This window comes from Drosophila simulans, chromosome 2R (genome assembly GCF_016746395.2).
Source record: "Drosophila simulans strain w501 chromosome 2R, Prin_Dsim_3.1, whole genome shotgun sequence".
NCBI classification, from domain to species: Eukaryota; Metazoa; Arthropoda; class Insecta; order Diptera; family Drosophilidae; genus Drosophila; species Drosophila simulans.
The window spans coordinates 11,266,008-11,283,143 of NC_052521.2; the positions used below are offsets into that span (position 1 = coordinate 11,266,008).

The 17,136-nt window shown below is 41.2% G+C and overlaps 3 protein-coding genes across 9 annotated transcripts in view; 2 read left to right on the forward strand and 1 right to left on the reverse strand.

Annotated features, from left to right (window-relative positions):
* The first annotated feature begins 41 nt into the window (after positions 1 to 41).
* Positions 42 to 1,541, forward strand: LOC6734390 (arginine-hydroxylase NDUFAF5, mitochondrial). 2 transcript variants are annotated; one of them, XM_039291790.2, is made up of 4 exons: positions 42 to 64; positions 290 to 468; positions 530 to 785; positions 843 to 1,541. In XM_039291790.2, exons 2-4 carry the CDS (start codon positions 332 to 334, stop codon positions 1,449 to 1,451), a joined length of 1,002 nt encoding a protein of 333 aa, XP_039147724.1. In that variant the 5' UTR covers positions 42 to 64; positions 290 to 331; the 3' UTR covers positions 1,452 to 1,541. The 2 variants fall into 2 exon arrangements, with proteins under 2 accessions (XP_039147724.1, XP_016027513.1); XM_016168019.3 differs by lacking the exons at positions 42 to 64; positions 290 to 468 and having other exon boundaries at positions 627 to 789.
* Positions 1,448 to 7,372, reverse strand: LOC6734391 (USP6 N-terminal-like protein). 4 transcript variants are annotated; one of them, XM_016182051.3, is made up of 7 exons: positions 7,206 to 7,371; positions 6,316 to 6,617; positions 5,575 to 6,256; positions 5,132 to 5,517; positions 5,009 to 5,073; positions 2,669 to 2,723; positions 1,448 to 2,493 (listed from the first exon to the last, which is right to left on the reverse strand). In XM_016182051.3, the coding sequence occupies exons 2-7, from the start codon at positions 6,465 to 6,467 to the stop codon at positions 2,427 to 2,429; spliced, it is 1,407 nt and encodes a 468-aa protein (XP_016027514.1). In that variant the 5' UTR covers positions 6,468 to 6,617; positions 7,206 to 7,371; the 3' UTR covers positions 1,448 to 2,426. The 4 variants fall into 4 exon arrangements, with proteins under 4 accessions (XP_016027514.1, XP_039147722.1, XP_016027515.1 ...); XM_039291788.2 differs by having other exon boundaries at positions 2,669 to 2,774; XM_016182052.3 differs by lacking the exons at positions 1,448 to 2,493; positions 2,669 to 2,723 and adding an exon at positions 3,084 to 4,133 and having other exon boundaries at positions 7,206 to 7,372.
* A 408-nt stretch (positions 7,373 to 7,780) lies between these two features.
* LOC6734396 (neurogenic protein mastermind) overlaps positions 7,781 to 17,136 on the forward strand; it is a 68,484-nt gene continuing 59,128 nt past the window's right edge. For 2 of the 3 annotated variants that reach the window (XM_039291901.2, XM_039291904.2), the window contains exons 1-2: positions 7,781 to 8,141; positions 8,609 to 8,717. The gene's annotated coding sequence lies outside the window, so the exon portion shown is untranslated. Of the gene's footprint in view, positions 8,142 to 8,608; positions 8,722 to 17,136 lie in introns of all 3 variants that reach the window. The other variant, XM_039291902.2, reaches the window with a different exon arrangement.

Here is a 17,136-nt window from a genome sequence, read left to right on the forward strand (position 1 = left end):
CGCTCTTTTCCAGCACTGGCCAACAGCTGTTCGTTCGATACCCTTTCCTTTCAGATATTATAAAGTATGTACCATTACGTTCGCTTAAATAATTTAAACTAAATTAAACGTGAAGCATTGTGTACATTATTTGTAAATAAATAGTTACATATAACGTTCCAAATGTAAACAACATTGGCATTGCTTTCTTATATTGAAAAATTTAAGAATCCACCAGATTTAAGACATGTAGGGTATACATACTTCGACTTTCAATGACAAATAATGTAATATTTTCATTTTCCCACAGCCGGTTGCTTATTACAGCATTGCTCTGATCAAAAGTCGGAATATGTTAAGAAAATTAACAAAACTGTCGACCCTAAAGGTCAGATGTGAACTCCGCGCCCTATCCTCACTCACCCAAACATCGCAGCATATATTCGACCGCAATGCCAAGAGATTACAGAAGGAAAGAGCCGCACTCAGGTGAGTTCTTCTCTCCAGGAATAGAGTACATTACTAATTAGTAAACAATATACATATACAGCGAAGACGTTGGACTTTACGATTACTTGAAAGAGGAGATCGGCTTCCGCCTGTCAGACAGAGTGTTCGACATTAAGCGGGAGTTCAAGGCGGCGGCGGACATCGGATGCAGTCGCGGCTATCTGTCCAGACACATCCTGGCGGAGAGTGTGGAGCAGCTGACGCTCACGGACACCAGTGCCACGATGCTGGAGCAGGCACAGGGCACTCCGGGTCTTAAAATGGTGAAACTGGTTAAAGATGAGGAGCAGCTGGATGTGGGTAATTAAGCTACTTAGGCCAAAGTTGCAAGTCTAAATGAGAATCCCTTTCAGTTTGAGGACAACTCGCTCGATCTGGTCATCTCTAGCCTGAGTCTGCACTGGGTGAATGATCTGCCCGGCTGCTTTGCCAGAATTAAGCAGAGTCTGAAACCGGATGGCGTCTTTATAGCCTCCATGTTTGGTGGAGACACTCTGTACGAGTTGCGCTCCTCCCTTCAACTGGCCGAGCTGGAGCGCAAGGGTGGCATATCTCCGCACATCTCACCCTTCACTCAGATTAGGGATATTGGTTCCCTGCTAAATCGCGCCGGCTTTACCATGCTGACCATAGACACTGATGAACTGGTCATCGGTTATCCCAGCATGTTCGAACTGATGTGGGATCTCAAGGGTATGGCAGAGAACAATGCTGCATTCAATCGACCCGCTCATCTGAGTCGAGAAACGATGCTCGCGGCCAGTGCCATCTACCAGGAGTTGTATACAAAACCCAACGAGAAGGGCATACCTGCAACCTTCCAAATCATCTACTTTGTGGGCTGGAAACCCGGTCCCAATCAGCCACAGCCTCTGGAAAGAGGAACCGGTGAGGTGTCGCTCAAGGATCTAGGTTCGATTATCGAAAAGGGCGGCAAGCTGGACACCAAAGCGGGGGATTAGCTTAGCTTCAGTTGACAATTTTATTTGGAGACGTTGTTGAACATAATTTAAATGAAAATATACATAATTCCTTTTGCTGAGAAACTTAAACTAGTGATTCATGTTTGTGAAAAGTTTAATCATGAAATTAATGGTAAATACTCAATTCATTTGTCAGTTTGCTCGGGTCGTGTACTGCTATGCGGATATAACTATACATAAATCTAGCGTAATCGTACGATTCTGTTATCTATAGTTTTCAATTAATATTTGGTTGCCTTTCGCCTTTACATTCGTTTGCATTTCATGGACGTAACTTTTTAACGTTGCTTTGTATTTTGTTTGGTACGTATATACAAGTACAATTTACAACAATTTCTATAATATATATGCTTGAGTTGAATTCAATTTGCAATTAAATAGACTTCTAACCGCTTTGTAGTTGTATTAGATACGATTTGCTCTTGCTTAAATATTGTTCCATTAGCAGTTTCTGTGTATTTTTTGTAATTCTCGATTGCTTTTATCAATTGTTTAACTCGTAACTGTTGTAAATTTAATTTGGCGCATCTAAGTCACTACCAAGTCGTGCCCCAAGCTTCCCGCGGCGTATATACAAAGTGTGTGTGTGTGTGTGCTCTCATTCTCTCGAAGCTTGGTGATTGCTATTGGCTGCACCCATGGAAGGCCTAGCTCTAGTGGTTGCAGCGGTGGCAGGGCTTGAAGACTTAAGGCTAAGCAAAGGCAGACGACGGCTAGCAGCAGGAACTAGGTGATCCCGCTCCGGTTCGCCGCCGTCTTTTGCTTTGCTAGTCATCCCAGCGACAGCGGAGATCTCGGCGGCACGGGCGGCGGTGTGGGCGTAGCTCTCGGCGAGGATGTGGGGCTAGCTCCCGTTGCTCCTGCTACTGCTAATCCCGCAGAGGTGGCTGTGGTGAGTGTTTGGCGATTCTCTGCAGCTGCCTGCGCCGCGATGGACGCGGGCGGCAGTTGACGTCAGGTGCCCAGGAGCATCTCGCGCTGCGGAGTGTTCTGCAGCATGTTGGCGGTCCTCAGGTGAATGCTGCAAAGGATGGGGTCGTAGAAGATGAGCCTAACGATGCTTTCAAGGAGTTACAGTCAAAATAACATGCATACTTCCGATGGAAATCATTTTTGTTTCCCTTAGCCTTTCAAATCCGATTGTATATCTTGTATCCAACATTATTTTGACTGTAACCGACTGTGGATATACTCACTTATTGTCCTCCAGCGACATGGTTTCCGAGGAGCCGTGCGAGGCAACTGAAGTACCTGCAAGCGAACTTCGTATTGAGTGCGAATCCTCGGGAACGGTAAGCGTAACTAATAAATTGCGTTTATAGGAAATTCGTATTTTTTGTCGATTTGGTTTGACCAATCCCAGTTCGTCGTGTTGCCAATGCGTTGGAAAAAAAATTTAGTTTTTGGAAAATTGCATTTAGTTTTCAATTGTGGCTGTGATTGTGGCAATGTGAAATTTTTGTTAGCTGTGTTAGTGTTCTTGTGTTTTTGTACTTGTTTGTGAGGTGCAAATCGAGTCGATTACTTCGTACTAATACTGTTTTCTTAGCCTGAAACATATATTGTATACAATAATAAATTGGGCTAAAATCAACCATGCTGGCAAATGTGTTCTTTTCAGTACAAAATCATATTTATTTGTGTGGTACGTTTTGCTATATGTATAATCATATATAATTATTGGCTAATCAATTAGATTACAGCTACAATTTTGGCTTTAACATAAACTAAAAGTTGAGTTTCGTTTGTAGGGCAAATATAAAGTAAATGCAAGAGCAAAGCTTAAGTTACCTAATCAGTAGGTTTAGGCTAGTAGGTATAAGGAATTGTGGGTAAGAAGTTAGGCGGTTAGCAATAAATATTAATCGTTGTACGTAGTTTCAAACGGAATAGTTGGAGTCTTAGGAGTTATCAGTATTTGGAATATTAAGTTGAGACTCTCGGTTAGATAATATCGGAGAGTGAGGGGACAAGAAAGAATGTGGAAGAAACACTAAATACACACATCGATGAATGCTAGCAAATGAATAACAATTTCAGGTTCCTGTCGGTTCGACAATACAAAAATTAAAGCTAAGTACATATGGATATTACTAGCGAATGTTTAAGGGTTTTTTTTGGGAGCGGGAGGAATTCGTTATTGGCATATGCGTTTTACAAATCAAGTGGGCAAAACAGACATTAACTACATTAAGAAAGAATACGCAATACGAATCAACTAAGATTAAAGGCGTGTGTTCTCCACGCTCAGCGCATCATCGTCATCATCATCCGCAGCATCCCGATGCCCGTCCATGTACCTGCCGCCTCCGCCTCCGCCTCCGTTTTGCACGATATACACCACCTGGCTGCTGGGAGTCTTCGGGTGGAGGGGCAGCTGCTGTCGCTGGAGCACTTCCAGTGCCTGATCCAGATCGATGCGATTGCGACTGTCGCTATCGCTGCTAAAGCTGTGCCGCATGTGCTGCAGCCCGTTGGGCGGCAGAGCTGGATGCGTCTGCAGGTAGCTGAGATTGTGGATACTCTGGCTGCGGGCGGGATCTTGTTCACTATCGATAGTGGTCACCACAAATCCATTGCTGTACAGCGAGTAGCTGCTATTCGCCGGCGAGGTGGCTAAGCTAGTGATACTCTCAAACGTTTTCATTGAGTATCCATCACCTAGGAACAGAATTACAGAAGCGATTGCGAATTAGGTCAGATCTGATTTCGGGTTTTTTTTTTTTGCAGCTCCGATTGCCGGCAAGACGCAGAAGCGGTGGCTTGTGATCGAAACAGATATGTACACGCAGCGGACAATGTTAGACAATGGTTACAAAATGGATCATCCGATTACATGAACGTCGAGGGGCGTATTTAATAAGCATGAACTGGTTTTTGTGGGTGCCTTGGTTATTTGGCGCTTAAATGCTAATACTTTACATATACAGTTAGAATTAGTGCCCATTAGATCCGCTACGTTTAAAACTTGGTACTCCATCCAGAACCAATTAAACTGCTTTGAGCCATCCATCACATTACACAAATAGGAATAGGAATTCTCATCTCAGTTCCCTCCAACGTGCAAAAGGTCAATATTAGCATATTATTCAATTAGTTTAATGCTTCGGCCAGCGAGATGGTGACGCATTTGGGTTGGACTGCCAACGATGACTCGCTGAAAGTGGCTACGATCTTAACGTATACTCAAAAGGAAAACTATACATCGCTACTCAAATCAAACAGAATACATATGCCATATATCATATTCTAGAACTAAACAGGACTTTGTACATAGGATTACGTCTAGGGCAACACCAATTCAAGTTCGATTTGAGGAACTGCTCGTGTTTCGGTTTACATATACATAATATATATATACAAACATATACATTTGTGATAAACTTGCACCACACAATACAAAATAAGAATAGGATTTTCAATTATAATTGCAGATTATAGTTACAGTCAGCAAGTGGGGTAAGTGGATTGTTTAAAGCAAGCATTAGGATTAGTAGATAAACAGTGTAAGGACTTGTGTGTGACGCATGACTCACCCGTTGCGCACTCCGAAGTCTCGTAGGACACTGTGGACTGAACGTCGATCGCGTTTTGTTCTTGTCTAAAAAAGCCAGAAAAATTATGAGTAAATTCACGTTAACAACGCAAAGAGATCCCACCTTGATATCACATCTGTTATGACTTGCTTCTCCGCGTCTGTGTAATCATTGCGTCTGCGCCCGATCTTCTTCTCCATATCCGCCTCCACGAAGTCGCCTAGTTTGCGGGTGGGGAACTCGTTTGACTTGGCTGGCGGCGGCACATCTAACTTGAGGTCCTTCAGCTTCTTCATCACGCGTTCCAGAGCCTGAATGGCATCATCGTCGCTGTAGCCAAAGTTCTTGTGCAGCCGTACTTGCAAGTACTCAATGATAGCGTCCATGTCCTTCAGGCGCAACAGCTCGTCTTTGTGAAGGTACAGAATGGTGATGGCCATGGACAGAATGACGCGATCGCCGTCTAACATGAATATATCCCACACGCGCAGACTCAAGCTGAATGGAACCTGCAAAACAGATCTATTAAGTATTTTTGTAATAAATACACCTTGTTGTTTACATACGCGTTCCACGAAGACGACAAAGAACCACTTAATAGCGTACAGCAGGGCGTCAACGTTGTGTTTGGTAAAGTGCTTGTGTAGTTTTCGCATTATTTTCGACATGATGCGGTCGTGGTGATCGATGAATCGCGTCAGCTTCGGGAATCCCTCGATAAACAGTCCGTGCATGCCGTATTTTTGGTCTGTTATCAGCGTATTTAATGCCCAAAAAGCCTCCTCCTCGTGCAAATACAGCAACAGCACGCCAGCCACACACGCCATGCCCTGGCAGTAGCCCAGCTCCGAGTTGTAGATGCTATAGGCGTTGAGCACATTGAATAGCGAGCACTGCTTTACGCTGTAGCGCTCGCGAAAGGCAAGATTGTCGCGAAACTGACGATTCACATCGGCATCGATCTGACGCGTCTCCGTGGAGTACTTCCTGGCCAGCTGCAGCATTCGGAGGTAGACGCCAGCATTGTTGTCTATCGATTTCTGGATGTCGAGCAGCTTATTCCAGGCCACCATTCGCACGCGATCCGGTATGCCCTTGTAGACACGCTTGTGCAGCTTATCCTGGGGCGGCGGCCACTGATTGAGCATCTTCATCCACTTTTTGTCCCGCTCCATTTCGATCTTGTTGCGATGCACCTCCTGGGCATCACGCGTCGACGGCAGCCGCGAGTCGTGCAAGAAGCCATATCTGTGGGAGCATCAGTGTCATTATTGGCATTTTTCTTGCGAATCATTGATATTACTCACTTGTCTGTCCTGTGGTAGATCTCGAAGGTGGGATTCTCCCAGGAGTCCACCACATTGCTGGGATCCAGCCCGAGTTCGTAGCGCCGGAAGATGTCCTCGCGCTCGTCCTCGGCCCGCTTGACCAGCGCCTCTTGCTGTTCGCCGTCCGTCATTTGGAGCAGGATCTGGATTTGGCGGGTGGGGAAGGGGATCGGGGACAGGAGCAGGAGCCGGATCCGGAGGAGCAAGTGGCCAGAGCTGGTTTCTCTGTGCTCTCAGTTGGGGAGCGGCTGCTTCTGAGCTGACTGGGCGATAGCGCGCAACTTTGATAAAAAAAATGGAATGAAAAAAAACACACAAAAGCATTAACATGCGAAAGCGATCCACAATAACAACACTCGTATACTATATAGCTGATGAGCGAATGACGCACACGAACATTAACTATTGTATATATGAATACACATATATATATATTCAAATGCAGTGAAATCAACTTGATCTTTGGATTTTGGAGAAGGAGCGTGGCATAAATGACGTGATGTTTCACACTCATTTGGTGCAGCATCAAAACATAAAGCCATATAAGACTTGGTCACTGATCTAAAAAAACGCCCCCTGATCTGCGGCGTGAGTGTGAGTGGGTTAGAAATGTGTGGAACTGCTTGCGCCCCCGGGTTTTTGTCGCCTATTTTAATGCGAAATGTGCAATCTTATGCTTTATCGTTCGTACACTTCCTGTTTTCGCTGCGATTTGTTGTATTTTGTCAACACAGACACATACGCACACACGTAACACACACGCACACACAAACGGTCCGACGAAAGAGAGTGTTCTGGCTTTCACTGGCCACTCTCTCCGCGTCCCTGGGGTTAAGTTTAATTAACCGCTCTGACCAACGTTTGTTTACCATTTAATTTTGAATTGCCAATTCTTATTATCCGCACTGATCGGTTATGTTTGCTAACTAGTTTTTCACTATTTTAACTCGGCTGCATGTTTCCGATACATTTGGGGGGCGACTGAGTGTGTGTTAGGGCCAGAGTTGCCAGACTGATGAAATTGCCGAATAACGTAACAATAACGAGCACCAGGGATGCGAGTCAATAATTATGCGATACTTTAGCGTAATGTTATACGAGTTTTAAAAATGTTGCGAGTATAATATTGAACTTTAGTTGGAAAGTTTGTGAGATGAATGTATATATAAAATGTTTATCTATTTAAAGCTGCAAATTAATGCTCATTTATGAATATTAAACAATGCCCTTATTTACCTATTACTTAAAACCTATTCAGCTATTTAATTGCGTTAAGCTGCACTTAATAAGTTATAACATTTGTAGAAGACATGTTCAAATCACAATGAATTCCTTGATATTAAAATCGGCTTTTTAATTCAAACATCATTTTTGTGACTAAGTAAACAGTGCTGCCATACATTCAACATTCAGCAACAGAAGGATAAGTAATTACTTGATCGATAGCGTCATCGATGTTTTCCCAGCCATCGTTCCACCACTAGCGCCTCTCAAAACAACAAAAAAACAGCGGCAGTCGGACGCGGTTTTTATCGTCGAGCGCGGTTTCTTTGTTTTAGCGCTCGAAAATTGTCGAGAACTCTCGTAAAAAATACACTGTACCAAATAACTAAGTAGTGCATGCTAATTGAACAAGCAAATGAGTTAAAGGTGTATATTATAGTGAAAAGAAGTCAAACATAACCGATTTTGTTGGCGGCTTTCTTTTATTTTCGTTCAGATACCGTGTTTAATTTCTCCAGTTTTATGCAAACACATGAATAACATAACAGTGGAAATTTCTAACAGTGCATTGTGAGATAAAAGTAAGCAAATAATTAATATTATGTTTAACATAAAATGCAACCCTCAACAGCGTCCTTTTTAAAGGTGCGCGTTTATATATATATAGATATATGTGTGTTTGTGTGTGCGTGTGAGTGATTGTGGATTTTGTGATGCAAAAGAAAATTGCCGCTTGTAAATTGTTTATTTTCAATTCGAGACGAGCAGAGGATTTTTAAACTGCAGCTCTAGCATTTACCGTTAGGGCAAGAGTAAACACATTCAACATGTTGCAGTCACTAAAAACTAAAACAAAAGCAAAGCGGATCACTCTCTTTCTCATTCTCTCATTCGCTCTCTTTGAGTTTTAAGTGTTTTTGCCGTGTTTTGTTTTGATTTTTGCCCACACACAAAGACATCGAGAGAGGAGAGCGGAGAGTTTGTGCTCTTTTGATTGTTGTTGCATTGGCCAGCTAATAAAATTGTGCCGTTCTTGTTGTTGTTGCAGTTGGATTAAAAGTCAAAGCATTGGATAAATGCTAAGTTGAAATAACAACACAAATAAGGGCAAATCAAAGGAAATCAAAATCAAGTTGGATTATCAGCACAGCTTCTGGGTAAGTAAGTTAACGCTCTTATCGCCTAATTAGTTTATAGCGTTTTAGTTTCGTGTGGGTGGCTTTTTGCATTTCAAAACCAGTTCTATTTCGGGTTTTGATATGCCTTTTTTTCTCTTCTCTATGTTGATAAGACCTTGAAGCGCTTTTCGTGTAGAACTTCGCATGATTGATGTTTTTATGCTTGAGGGGAGCTTGAGTCAAAGCTCGGCTTTTAAAAATGGATCAAGACCAGTTTTTTCGAGGCTTTGGAATTGCCAAATAATTTCCTAAGACCAAACTGCAGTTTGTTGTGGTTGTTGCTATTGCTTTTGCTTGCATCGCCTAGAAAATAATGGATGCACACACCTCTCTCTCTCTCGCTCTACCCTTGCCATCCCCCTCGCACATCCAGAAGTTGTCGGTTGAGTTTTTATGGCCGTCTCTTTTGTCTCTCCATTTATTTGCCTTTGTCTTTGGACGGATGACTTTGTTTTTGCCCTGTCTTTGATTCTCTCTTTCTCTCTCTCTGCTTCTTCTTAAACATTGATCCTTTGATTTCGTTTGATCCTTGTAGGTAGAAAACATTCCGTGTGGGAGAGAACTACCGTTGTTTCGTTACTGCAATCTATAAGATACTAGAATTTTCAGTTTTGAAACCAATTCGAGAAATATTTCAATATATATTTTTTGGGGAAAGAAGAATTTTAATTGCTTCGAGTATTAAAGAGTCTTTTAATATTGATTTATTTAATTATTTTGGATCTTAGATAAATAATTTTTATGCGAAACATACCATCTTTTTTAACTCCAAAAAATCAAAGTAAATATTAAAATAAAGTATTATGTATTTCCTTTTGTTTTGATGTCATAATGTAATAATAATACAGAAAGTTATTGGTATATTTTGCTTAAATATTTTTAAAATGAATAACAGCATTAAGCTTATGTCTTTTGAACATTCTCCTTACCAATATCAGATGCATTCCAACAGAAATGCGACAAAGGGCATGCATTTAAGCACAATACCTGGCATACTCGACATTTTAAATGCTTTTCATCACTTGATAAACAGTATTATTTGTCTTTCCTTTTTTTTTTTACATACATGTATCTCCCTCTGTTCGCCGCCGTTTGTTTTGCCCCCGTCTTCGCATATGTACGTCTTCGAGTGGTCTAACATGTAATGTATGCCTCGTCTTTAGTTTCTTGTTCGTTTCGTCTTTGAGACACCGGAAGTTGTTGCTAGGCTGAAAAAGTTGTGTGTGTTTTTCAGCAGTGTCTCCAGCTGTATCTTTATCTCCCTCTGGAGTCGTATATCCATCTCTATCGACGGGCAAGTGGCGCGTGTGAATGACCCAATTAAGCTGAAGATAACCCGGCCTAAGCTTCGACTTCGTAGGTGGCTTAAAACCACTTGGTTGGCCAAGAAGAAGCAGCACCAGAACCTGCCAGACGAACATACTTACTATGGCACAACAAAAAAGAGTTCACATCGAATATATCGAATGCGAAGTTTGAACTGTAAACAGGTTTACTTGGCCTCACCTCGCTACGTCTGCTGCAGTTGGCTGCTACAGGTTTGCCTCTGTATCGCGAACTGCGCACCATGGAATTTCCTGTTACGAATTCATTTTTTGAACCCATATAACTTAAGCCTTTGTTCACTTAAATTAAAAAACTATAAACAAATGAAAGTAGCTTAAATGCGTACACTTTTAATCTTTAAATTCTTCAAATCACAAAAATTCCATTCCGGTTCTGAAATTATATTTCTTAACATTCTTAACTATTCTGAATTTGATTAAATAAAAAATAACTGTAGTACATATATGGTATGTTGATGTTGAAATTTCGAATTTCCATTACTTTCGCAACTTAAAAAACAGGCTCGTCTTTTTCTAAGGTCAGCTTATGCAAAAAATAAAATATGCAGTAATGAAGGTTTCAGTTAACAACATTTCACTGTACATGGTTTAGTGTGGTGCTTTATTTTGTCAGGCCAAACTCCTTTTCAGCATTTTTGTATTAAATATTTCGCACCATGTTCTGCATTTATTCGGATACGAGAGATCTCCCGAGGCTCCAGTCTTCAACTCCATCTCCTTCTGTGCGTCTGCCATCTCTGTCCGACGCTCTGTTGCCGTCCTTTTCTGTGGCATATTTTGTCGTTGAGTCAGTTGGGGTCAATGCTGCTGCTCAACTTAACTCTTTGCTCACTCAACTCACTTTGCTCGATGGCCAAAACAGGTTTCCGCTTTGGCTGAGCTTTTGTTGTACGCTTTTTTTCGGGTTTTTCTCCTGTGCAGCAGCGCGGCCTCACCCACAGTTTGCTGTTTTATTTTTCGTTTCGTGTGCTTGGGCTTGGGCCCAATACCCAATATATCTGGATTCCCAACCCTCGAGTGGAAACATCCCTGCTGCCGCAAAACAGCCCTCAAAAGCGGGCAATTGCAACCTGAGACACTGGGAATGCGAGTGCAGATGGAACTTGGGAATCGCATTTTGGGGAGGGGTGCTGACGATGGGACTCTTTCGGATGGAGCTGCAGCTGGAGCTGTGTCTGTGGCTGGATAGTCCGGGCTATCCCGAAGGTGGATGCCCCATTCCAGGTGTTCGGTCGCTGCATTGTAGCAGGCGCTCAGCTGCATTCACCGCACGATTGTGCAGTGGCCGCATGTTGCAAGTTGTTGCACCAGCAACACTCAAGCGAATCTTTCGCGAAAGCCCGAGACGCAGGCACAGACGATGGCGACGGCAACTGGCATTTCTGCACCGGTTTTCCAGCCATTTTCCCCCATTCGCATTGGCCGCCTATGCTTTCTTCCTTATCGCCTGTTTCGTTGCTGCCACAACTTGCTGCTGTTGCCGCTGTACATGTTGCCGCTGTTGCTGCGCCACTGCATCTCTGGCTGCTGCTGTAAATGTTGCCGCGAATGTTGCTGCAGCGGCAACATTCGCGGTGGCAGCTGCACTTGCTGCTTCGACCAAAGTTGCGGATATCAATTTACTTAAACATTTGTGGCTCCTGGTACTGAAAGTTTTATTTGAAATTGATAGCCGGGAAATGTGGACATTTCTTCAATTCGCAATTAATTTCTCATAAAGTTAGGATTTGTTTCTTGTTTTTCTATAATATAATAATATAATTATATAATATAATAATATAATATAATCATTTATATTTAACTTGTAAACATTTACAAATACGTCGATATCAATTGATACAAAAGTATAATATATGTAAAAGGATTACTTTACAAACCAAAACCTATAAATAAAACATATTCAACTCAAGTTAAAACTGTAAGGTCACACACATTCTTGTGTATAAAATAATCTTGAGAGGTTTTGGAACATGAGGCATCGCACCCATTTGGGAACCAATGCGATCAAGCAGACTCCAGTGGCTTGTGGACCGGACCGGGTGTGTTTGCTTTTGCCTTAATCAGCAGAAAATCATATGCGAAATGTACGATACAGATGTGCCCATGTACACATCTAGCTATAGCACTCTTTATGTAGAGCCCCTTAGCTCTAGAGTCTAGACTCTAGAGTCTAGACCACATAAACGCGTATCGATGGCGACGAAATGTGTACATCGCACATGAACGAACGGGGCGAGTGAGTATGTACAGTTTAAGAGAGCGAGGCAATACGAAATATAAACAAATAATTAACTGACATATCCGTATGCTTATCGCGCAACAAACCGCAGCAGCAGCAGCAGCGGCAGCAGCAACAACAGGGGCAACGGCAGAGGCAACAGCAACGGCAGAAGCACAGATACAGATACATCAGATACAGATACGGATACGGATTCAGATACAGGCACACTTTCGGGGCGAGAGCGACTCTGAAATTTGTTTCTGACAAAATGCCATAATGAACGTGCTGAGTGGCGTCGCGGAACCAGATACTCATGACCAGATACTCGTACGTCCACGTCCGAAAAACCCGAGAGATACTCTCGTACTCGTACTCGTACTCGTATTTGTACTTGCTCGCCGTTTTCCGTCGTACTTGCGTCGCGGCAGCGGCAACAACATGTACAGAATGTATCTACAACATCAAAACGTGCGTTGCCTTTTGTCGTAGTATAAATTCATTTGAGATTCTTTGCTTTTTTCGGGTTAATATAAATCAGTTTTTCAGTTCGGGTGCCGAGTGAAGAATCGAAAATCTACCGGCACGCTTACGCATCTGCCAGATACTCTGCTCTGTTCAGCTCTGTGCTCTGCTTAAGATACTTTCCGGTCCGTTAGTTAGGCAATCTTCCGCATCAGGCAGAAAAAAAGCAGAAAAAGTACAAAACATTCGTATAGAAAAAGGGGTGGCTGTGGGTGGTGGTTTTCATTTGTGCTAGGCGGCTAATTCGAAAAGTCGCCCATCTCATTACAATCATTTGTTTGCCTTTTTAGTTGGCCCTCACATGCTAATTGGTTAAACTGCTGTTTTTGGCCGGCCCTGTTTGTTGTTGTCGCCTTAGCTGGCCAAGTCGAATGCATTTTTAATTAGCTCCCAGCCAAAGCAGAAACCGTCGAAATCAAACCAAAGCAGTTGGCTGTTAACCTGTTAACTTGGTTCGCAGCTTTTTCTACTCCTGCTGCTTTTGTTGGTTCAATATGACGCGTGGGAATTGGTTTAATTCACTTTCTGTTTTAATACTCTACTAAATCGTATTTAATTAATACAGCTTGTCAACTTAACATCTAATTAAAGTTGATTTTAAATGCTTAATTTTACTTAACTTTCAGTGTCTAATTGAAATTCATAATGAAGCTTAAAGAATGTTAAGCTTACTTTCATGGTATTTTTCTGTGAGAGCAATCAAAAGTCGCCCATAACAGTTGCCTTTCTTTGTTTTACAACAAATCAGAGGCAGTGATTATGGGATTTTTATATAAAATTTATTTAAATTTTTGTTGTATCTAAACATATTCTCTTGCTCGCATCGCCTCGACATCGAATTTCCTGCACATATGGACCGCATAAACACGTATGTAGATATACATATATGTGTACACCGATTGTCTGTATAGTATATAAATAAACATTTTTATAGATTTCGAATTGGCTTTGGCAAATAAACTGGTTTAAAACATCTGGCAACAATTGTAGATCCATAAAATGCCGAGATACTTTCGATTGTGACGGTGGGAGCGATGGAAACGCCGAGTGAAACCACGAAGAATAGAGTGAATTTTGAGATTCCCTATAAAATGCACTCATTAAGTTCACTTGGCATGGCCATAATTACAATACCCTCCCAAATCCGGCATAGTGGCCTCTTCAATCGCTCGGGTTTGTGTTAGTTAGGTCTCCCTGTCGCTGAATTAGACTTTCACTTTCTGTTTCGTGCTTTTGTTTCAAAGAAACAATTTTGTGTTGCCTTCTTATTGTTTGTTGTTTGTGCTGCGCCGCTTCTCTGATATCGAAATTACGTAAAGATGAATGGCCGCCCATTGTGTCTGGCCCACGGAATGTTGAGCGCGGGTGGGAGAGGTCGTTGATCGGGCCAGATATAGGCGGGTATAACTGGCGTATCTGGCGATTCGGGGATCTGTCGCAACACACAAACTGGTAGTCATCTTGTTGAATATGCAAAGCGAGCATTTCAGGTAATGAGATCCGTCTTCGATTCATCTGCGGCCAGTTGGAATCAAGACCCCCCGTTTTTGGGGTCGTTACGATCCGCTTCGGGAGAACGGAACCGATAAGGGAATATATTCTATATATGCGCATGTATAAACAATCCAGTACTGAAATCTATTTATGTAGTGGCACACTTATACAGCGATTGTCTATAAGTACCTATTTTATGGGTACATACGATTCCGGGGGAGACTTTGTAAAATGGCTCGGCATTTGTAAATATTCACTGTGCCATGATATCACCAAAAAAGTATCTCATGCATCTTAATTCATAGTTTAAAGATGCAAGTTTTAATAAATGAATGCAGAAAGCCATGAACATGTAAACTGCTTTCAATGCGCAAATGTAATTTTAATTGTAATCAATAATCATAATGGTAGAATAAGTACCCAAGCACTTGAAACAAGTTACTAGAGTAATCAAATAACAGTATCTATTAAATATCCTTTACATGACTGAACATCGACTTTAGTCATGCAAAGCGATATTTGTCTTAGCAGGAAAATCACTTTCCTCACGTGTAATTTATGTGCATTTGTGTATAAGGAGCTAACTGGGATTCTTGGGAGAACAAAGGCAAAGTTCAGAATTGCCAGCCGAATGTCACATTCGATTAATGTTTGATGATTGCCTTACGATAGCGTTTCAATTGATGTCAGTTGTCAACATAATTAATTGCGTGTACACCTTTGCAAACACACGCACATATGGCTCGAAATTGAGGTGAGAAAGAGACTCGATTGACAGTGGCAAACTGCAAAGGAAATATGAACACTGAGAGAAAAATTAGAGTAATAATAGTAATAGTACATCTTGCAACTTATAAAACCAGTTTGCTTTAGCTAATTTAGCTTGGTTAAACACAAAAATGGAAACACTTTTTGGTAAAAATTTATCGAGATAGTGCACATTGATTTCTCTCTGTGCATTGATCTCTGCTACCCCTTACGGTTTCTCGGGCTAACTAAACTCGGTTTCGAATCAATCAAGGCTAAAACCTGGCCACACACACACACGCACATCAACGTCCGCAGAGCCATCGTTTCAGATTTCATAGGAAAATGCTTTTGGGTGGGAAACGCAACGGCAACAATAATATCATGAAGATGGAAGAAGGGGATAAGAAAAGACCGTAACGAAAATGGAAGTCAATTTATTAACTAAAAAAGAAGTCATGAAAAACTGGACAACCAAAAGAGGGCGCATTTGTGTTAGTGTGTGTTTATGGAAAGGGTGTGTGTGTGTCGGCAATTTTTTTTTCTTCTCTGCCGTTCGGGTTGTCAACGTTAATTAATCAATCATTGTACGAAATCCTGACTAACACATTAATCATTTAAAATCACAAACTTTAAATTGGGATGCGGGGAAAAGCGAATGTTTTGGGGAAACACTCAGCTTTTGCGAAAAATTCAAATTGCCTGGAAAAAGGGTGAAAAAGGTGGGGAATATGTTGAATATGAAATTGTTAGACGGAAAGAGCCCTATCTCTGTTTGACTTGTTTTTGTTTGGTATTCTTTACTTGATTTTATACCCGTCACACGAACATTACGTAGGGTATATTGGTTTTGCGTAAGAGAGAAAGATGTCACAATTGATCATTAAAATCCATCAGATTAATGCTCGATAATAAAATGTAATCAGTAGTTATCAAAGTAAAGAACGTTTAAGCCAAGTCCTTAAAAATTTAGTGGTTATAAAATGTGTTCCTTCAGTTTCTAAATGGCTTTGTTAAAAATAACTAATGCACTTTTTTACACTCTCATGCCATTAAGTTTTCAGTGAAAGAAGAAAGCTGATTCTAAATTATCAGTAACTAGCGGGTATTAACTTGGTCTAGGCTACGACAGAAGCGTTCATTCTTGTTTTTTATTATTATTATTATTACGTTTTTTTTTTTTTTTGCCACTCAACACGTTTTCTGGTTCCTTCTTTGGGTGTATGGGTGTGTGCTTGAGCATGCGGCCGCACTTGTGCCACGTACAACAAGAACAACAACAACAACAACCATACCAGCGAGGAAAGTTCATTTGAATGCTTTTCTTTTATGCCCCGCGAGATACACAAAATAATCGCAGAGCAATTTTTTTTTTCGTGCCACTTGAGTATATTCTTTAAAATTGTTTTCCAACAGTTCCCGTGCAAAAAAAAAAAATATATATTCGAAAGGATTAATGGGGAAAATAACTCCTTGATCTGCCAGCAAGATTTGCACTTGGTTTTAATTGGGCCTTTTTAATGGGAACCTGCAGCCACTTGATTCATTACATATTTATGGCCGGATTCTTTATACCCTTGTGCATTTGCATTTCCAAGCAAACGAATTCAGCTAGAAGATTGGCATAGGAAATTTCCATTTTCAAGATTGTCAATTTATGGGACAGTTTGGGGAGGTGCGAACAGGTCTTAAGCAACAATGATCGAAATGTCAATACACTTTTCTCAGTTGTTATGGAAAGTTTTCTTATCGTTATGTGTGCGTACTTTGGAGGCGTATAAAAATTACAATAAAAAATTGTGTGAAGCACGCGAAATTTACTATTCCTTACTTTATTGAGTCGTTTGAATGATGTTCAGACATTGGTAGAGATAACTAATTTGTTGTTATGACCTTAATTATCTGGCCAGATATGATTTTATGTGTTAGCATAGCTTAAAGTTTGAGTTTGTGATTTGAAGTTTCTTATAAAAAGTGGCTAATTCACCTCTGAAAACGATTTACTACAAAGTTTGGATTAATTTTTTAATAAGATTTTATTGTAAATTAATTAGTTCTAGAGTACTTA

What these genes read in the sequence shown, in the direction of transcription:
- LOC6734390 (XM_039291790.2), top strand. Translation starts at nt 332, where the DNA reads ATGTTAAGAAAATTAACAAAACTGTCGACCCTAAAGGTCAGATGTGAA. An exon ending in AAGGAAAGAGCCGCACTCAG is followed by an intron (nt 469 to 529) that starts GTGAGTTCTTCT and finishes ATACATATACAG; the next exon opens with CGAAGACGTTGGACTTTACG. An exon ending in AAGATGAGGAGCAGCTGGAT is followed by an intron (nt 786 to 842) that starts GTGGGTAATTAA and finishes AATCCCTTTCAG; the next exon opens with TTTGAGGACAACTCGCTCGA.
- LOC6734391 (XM_016182052.3), bottom strand. Translation starts at nt 6,467, where the DNA reads ATGACGGACGGCGAACAGCAAGAGGCGCTGGTCAAGCGGGCCGAGGAC. An exon ending in ATAACAGATGTGATATCAAG is followed by an intron (nt 5,074 to 5,131) that starts GTGGGATCTCTT and finishes TGGCTTTTTTAG; the next exon opens with ACAAGAACAAAACGCGATCG. An exon ending in GACTTCGGAGTGCGCAACGG is followed by an intron (nt 4,134 to 5,008) that starts GTGAGTCATGCG and finishes TTCTGTTCCTAG; the next exon opens with GTGATGGATACTCAATGAAA.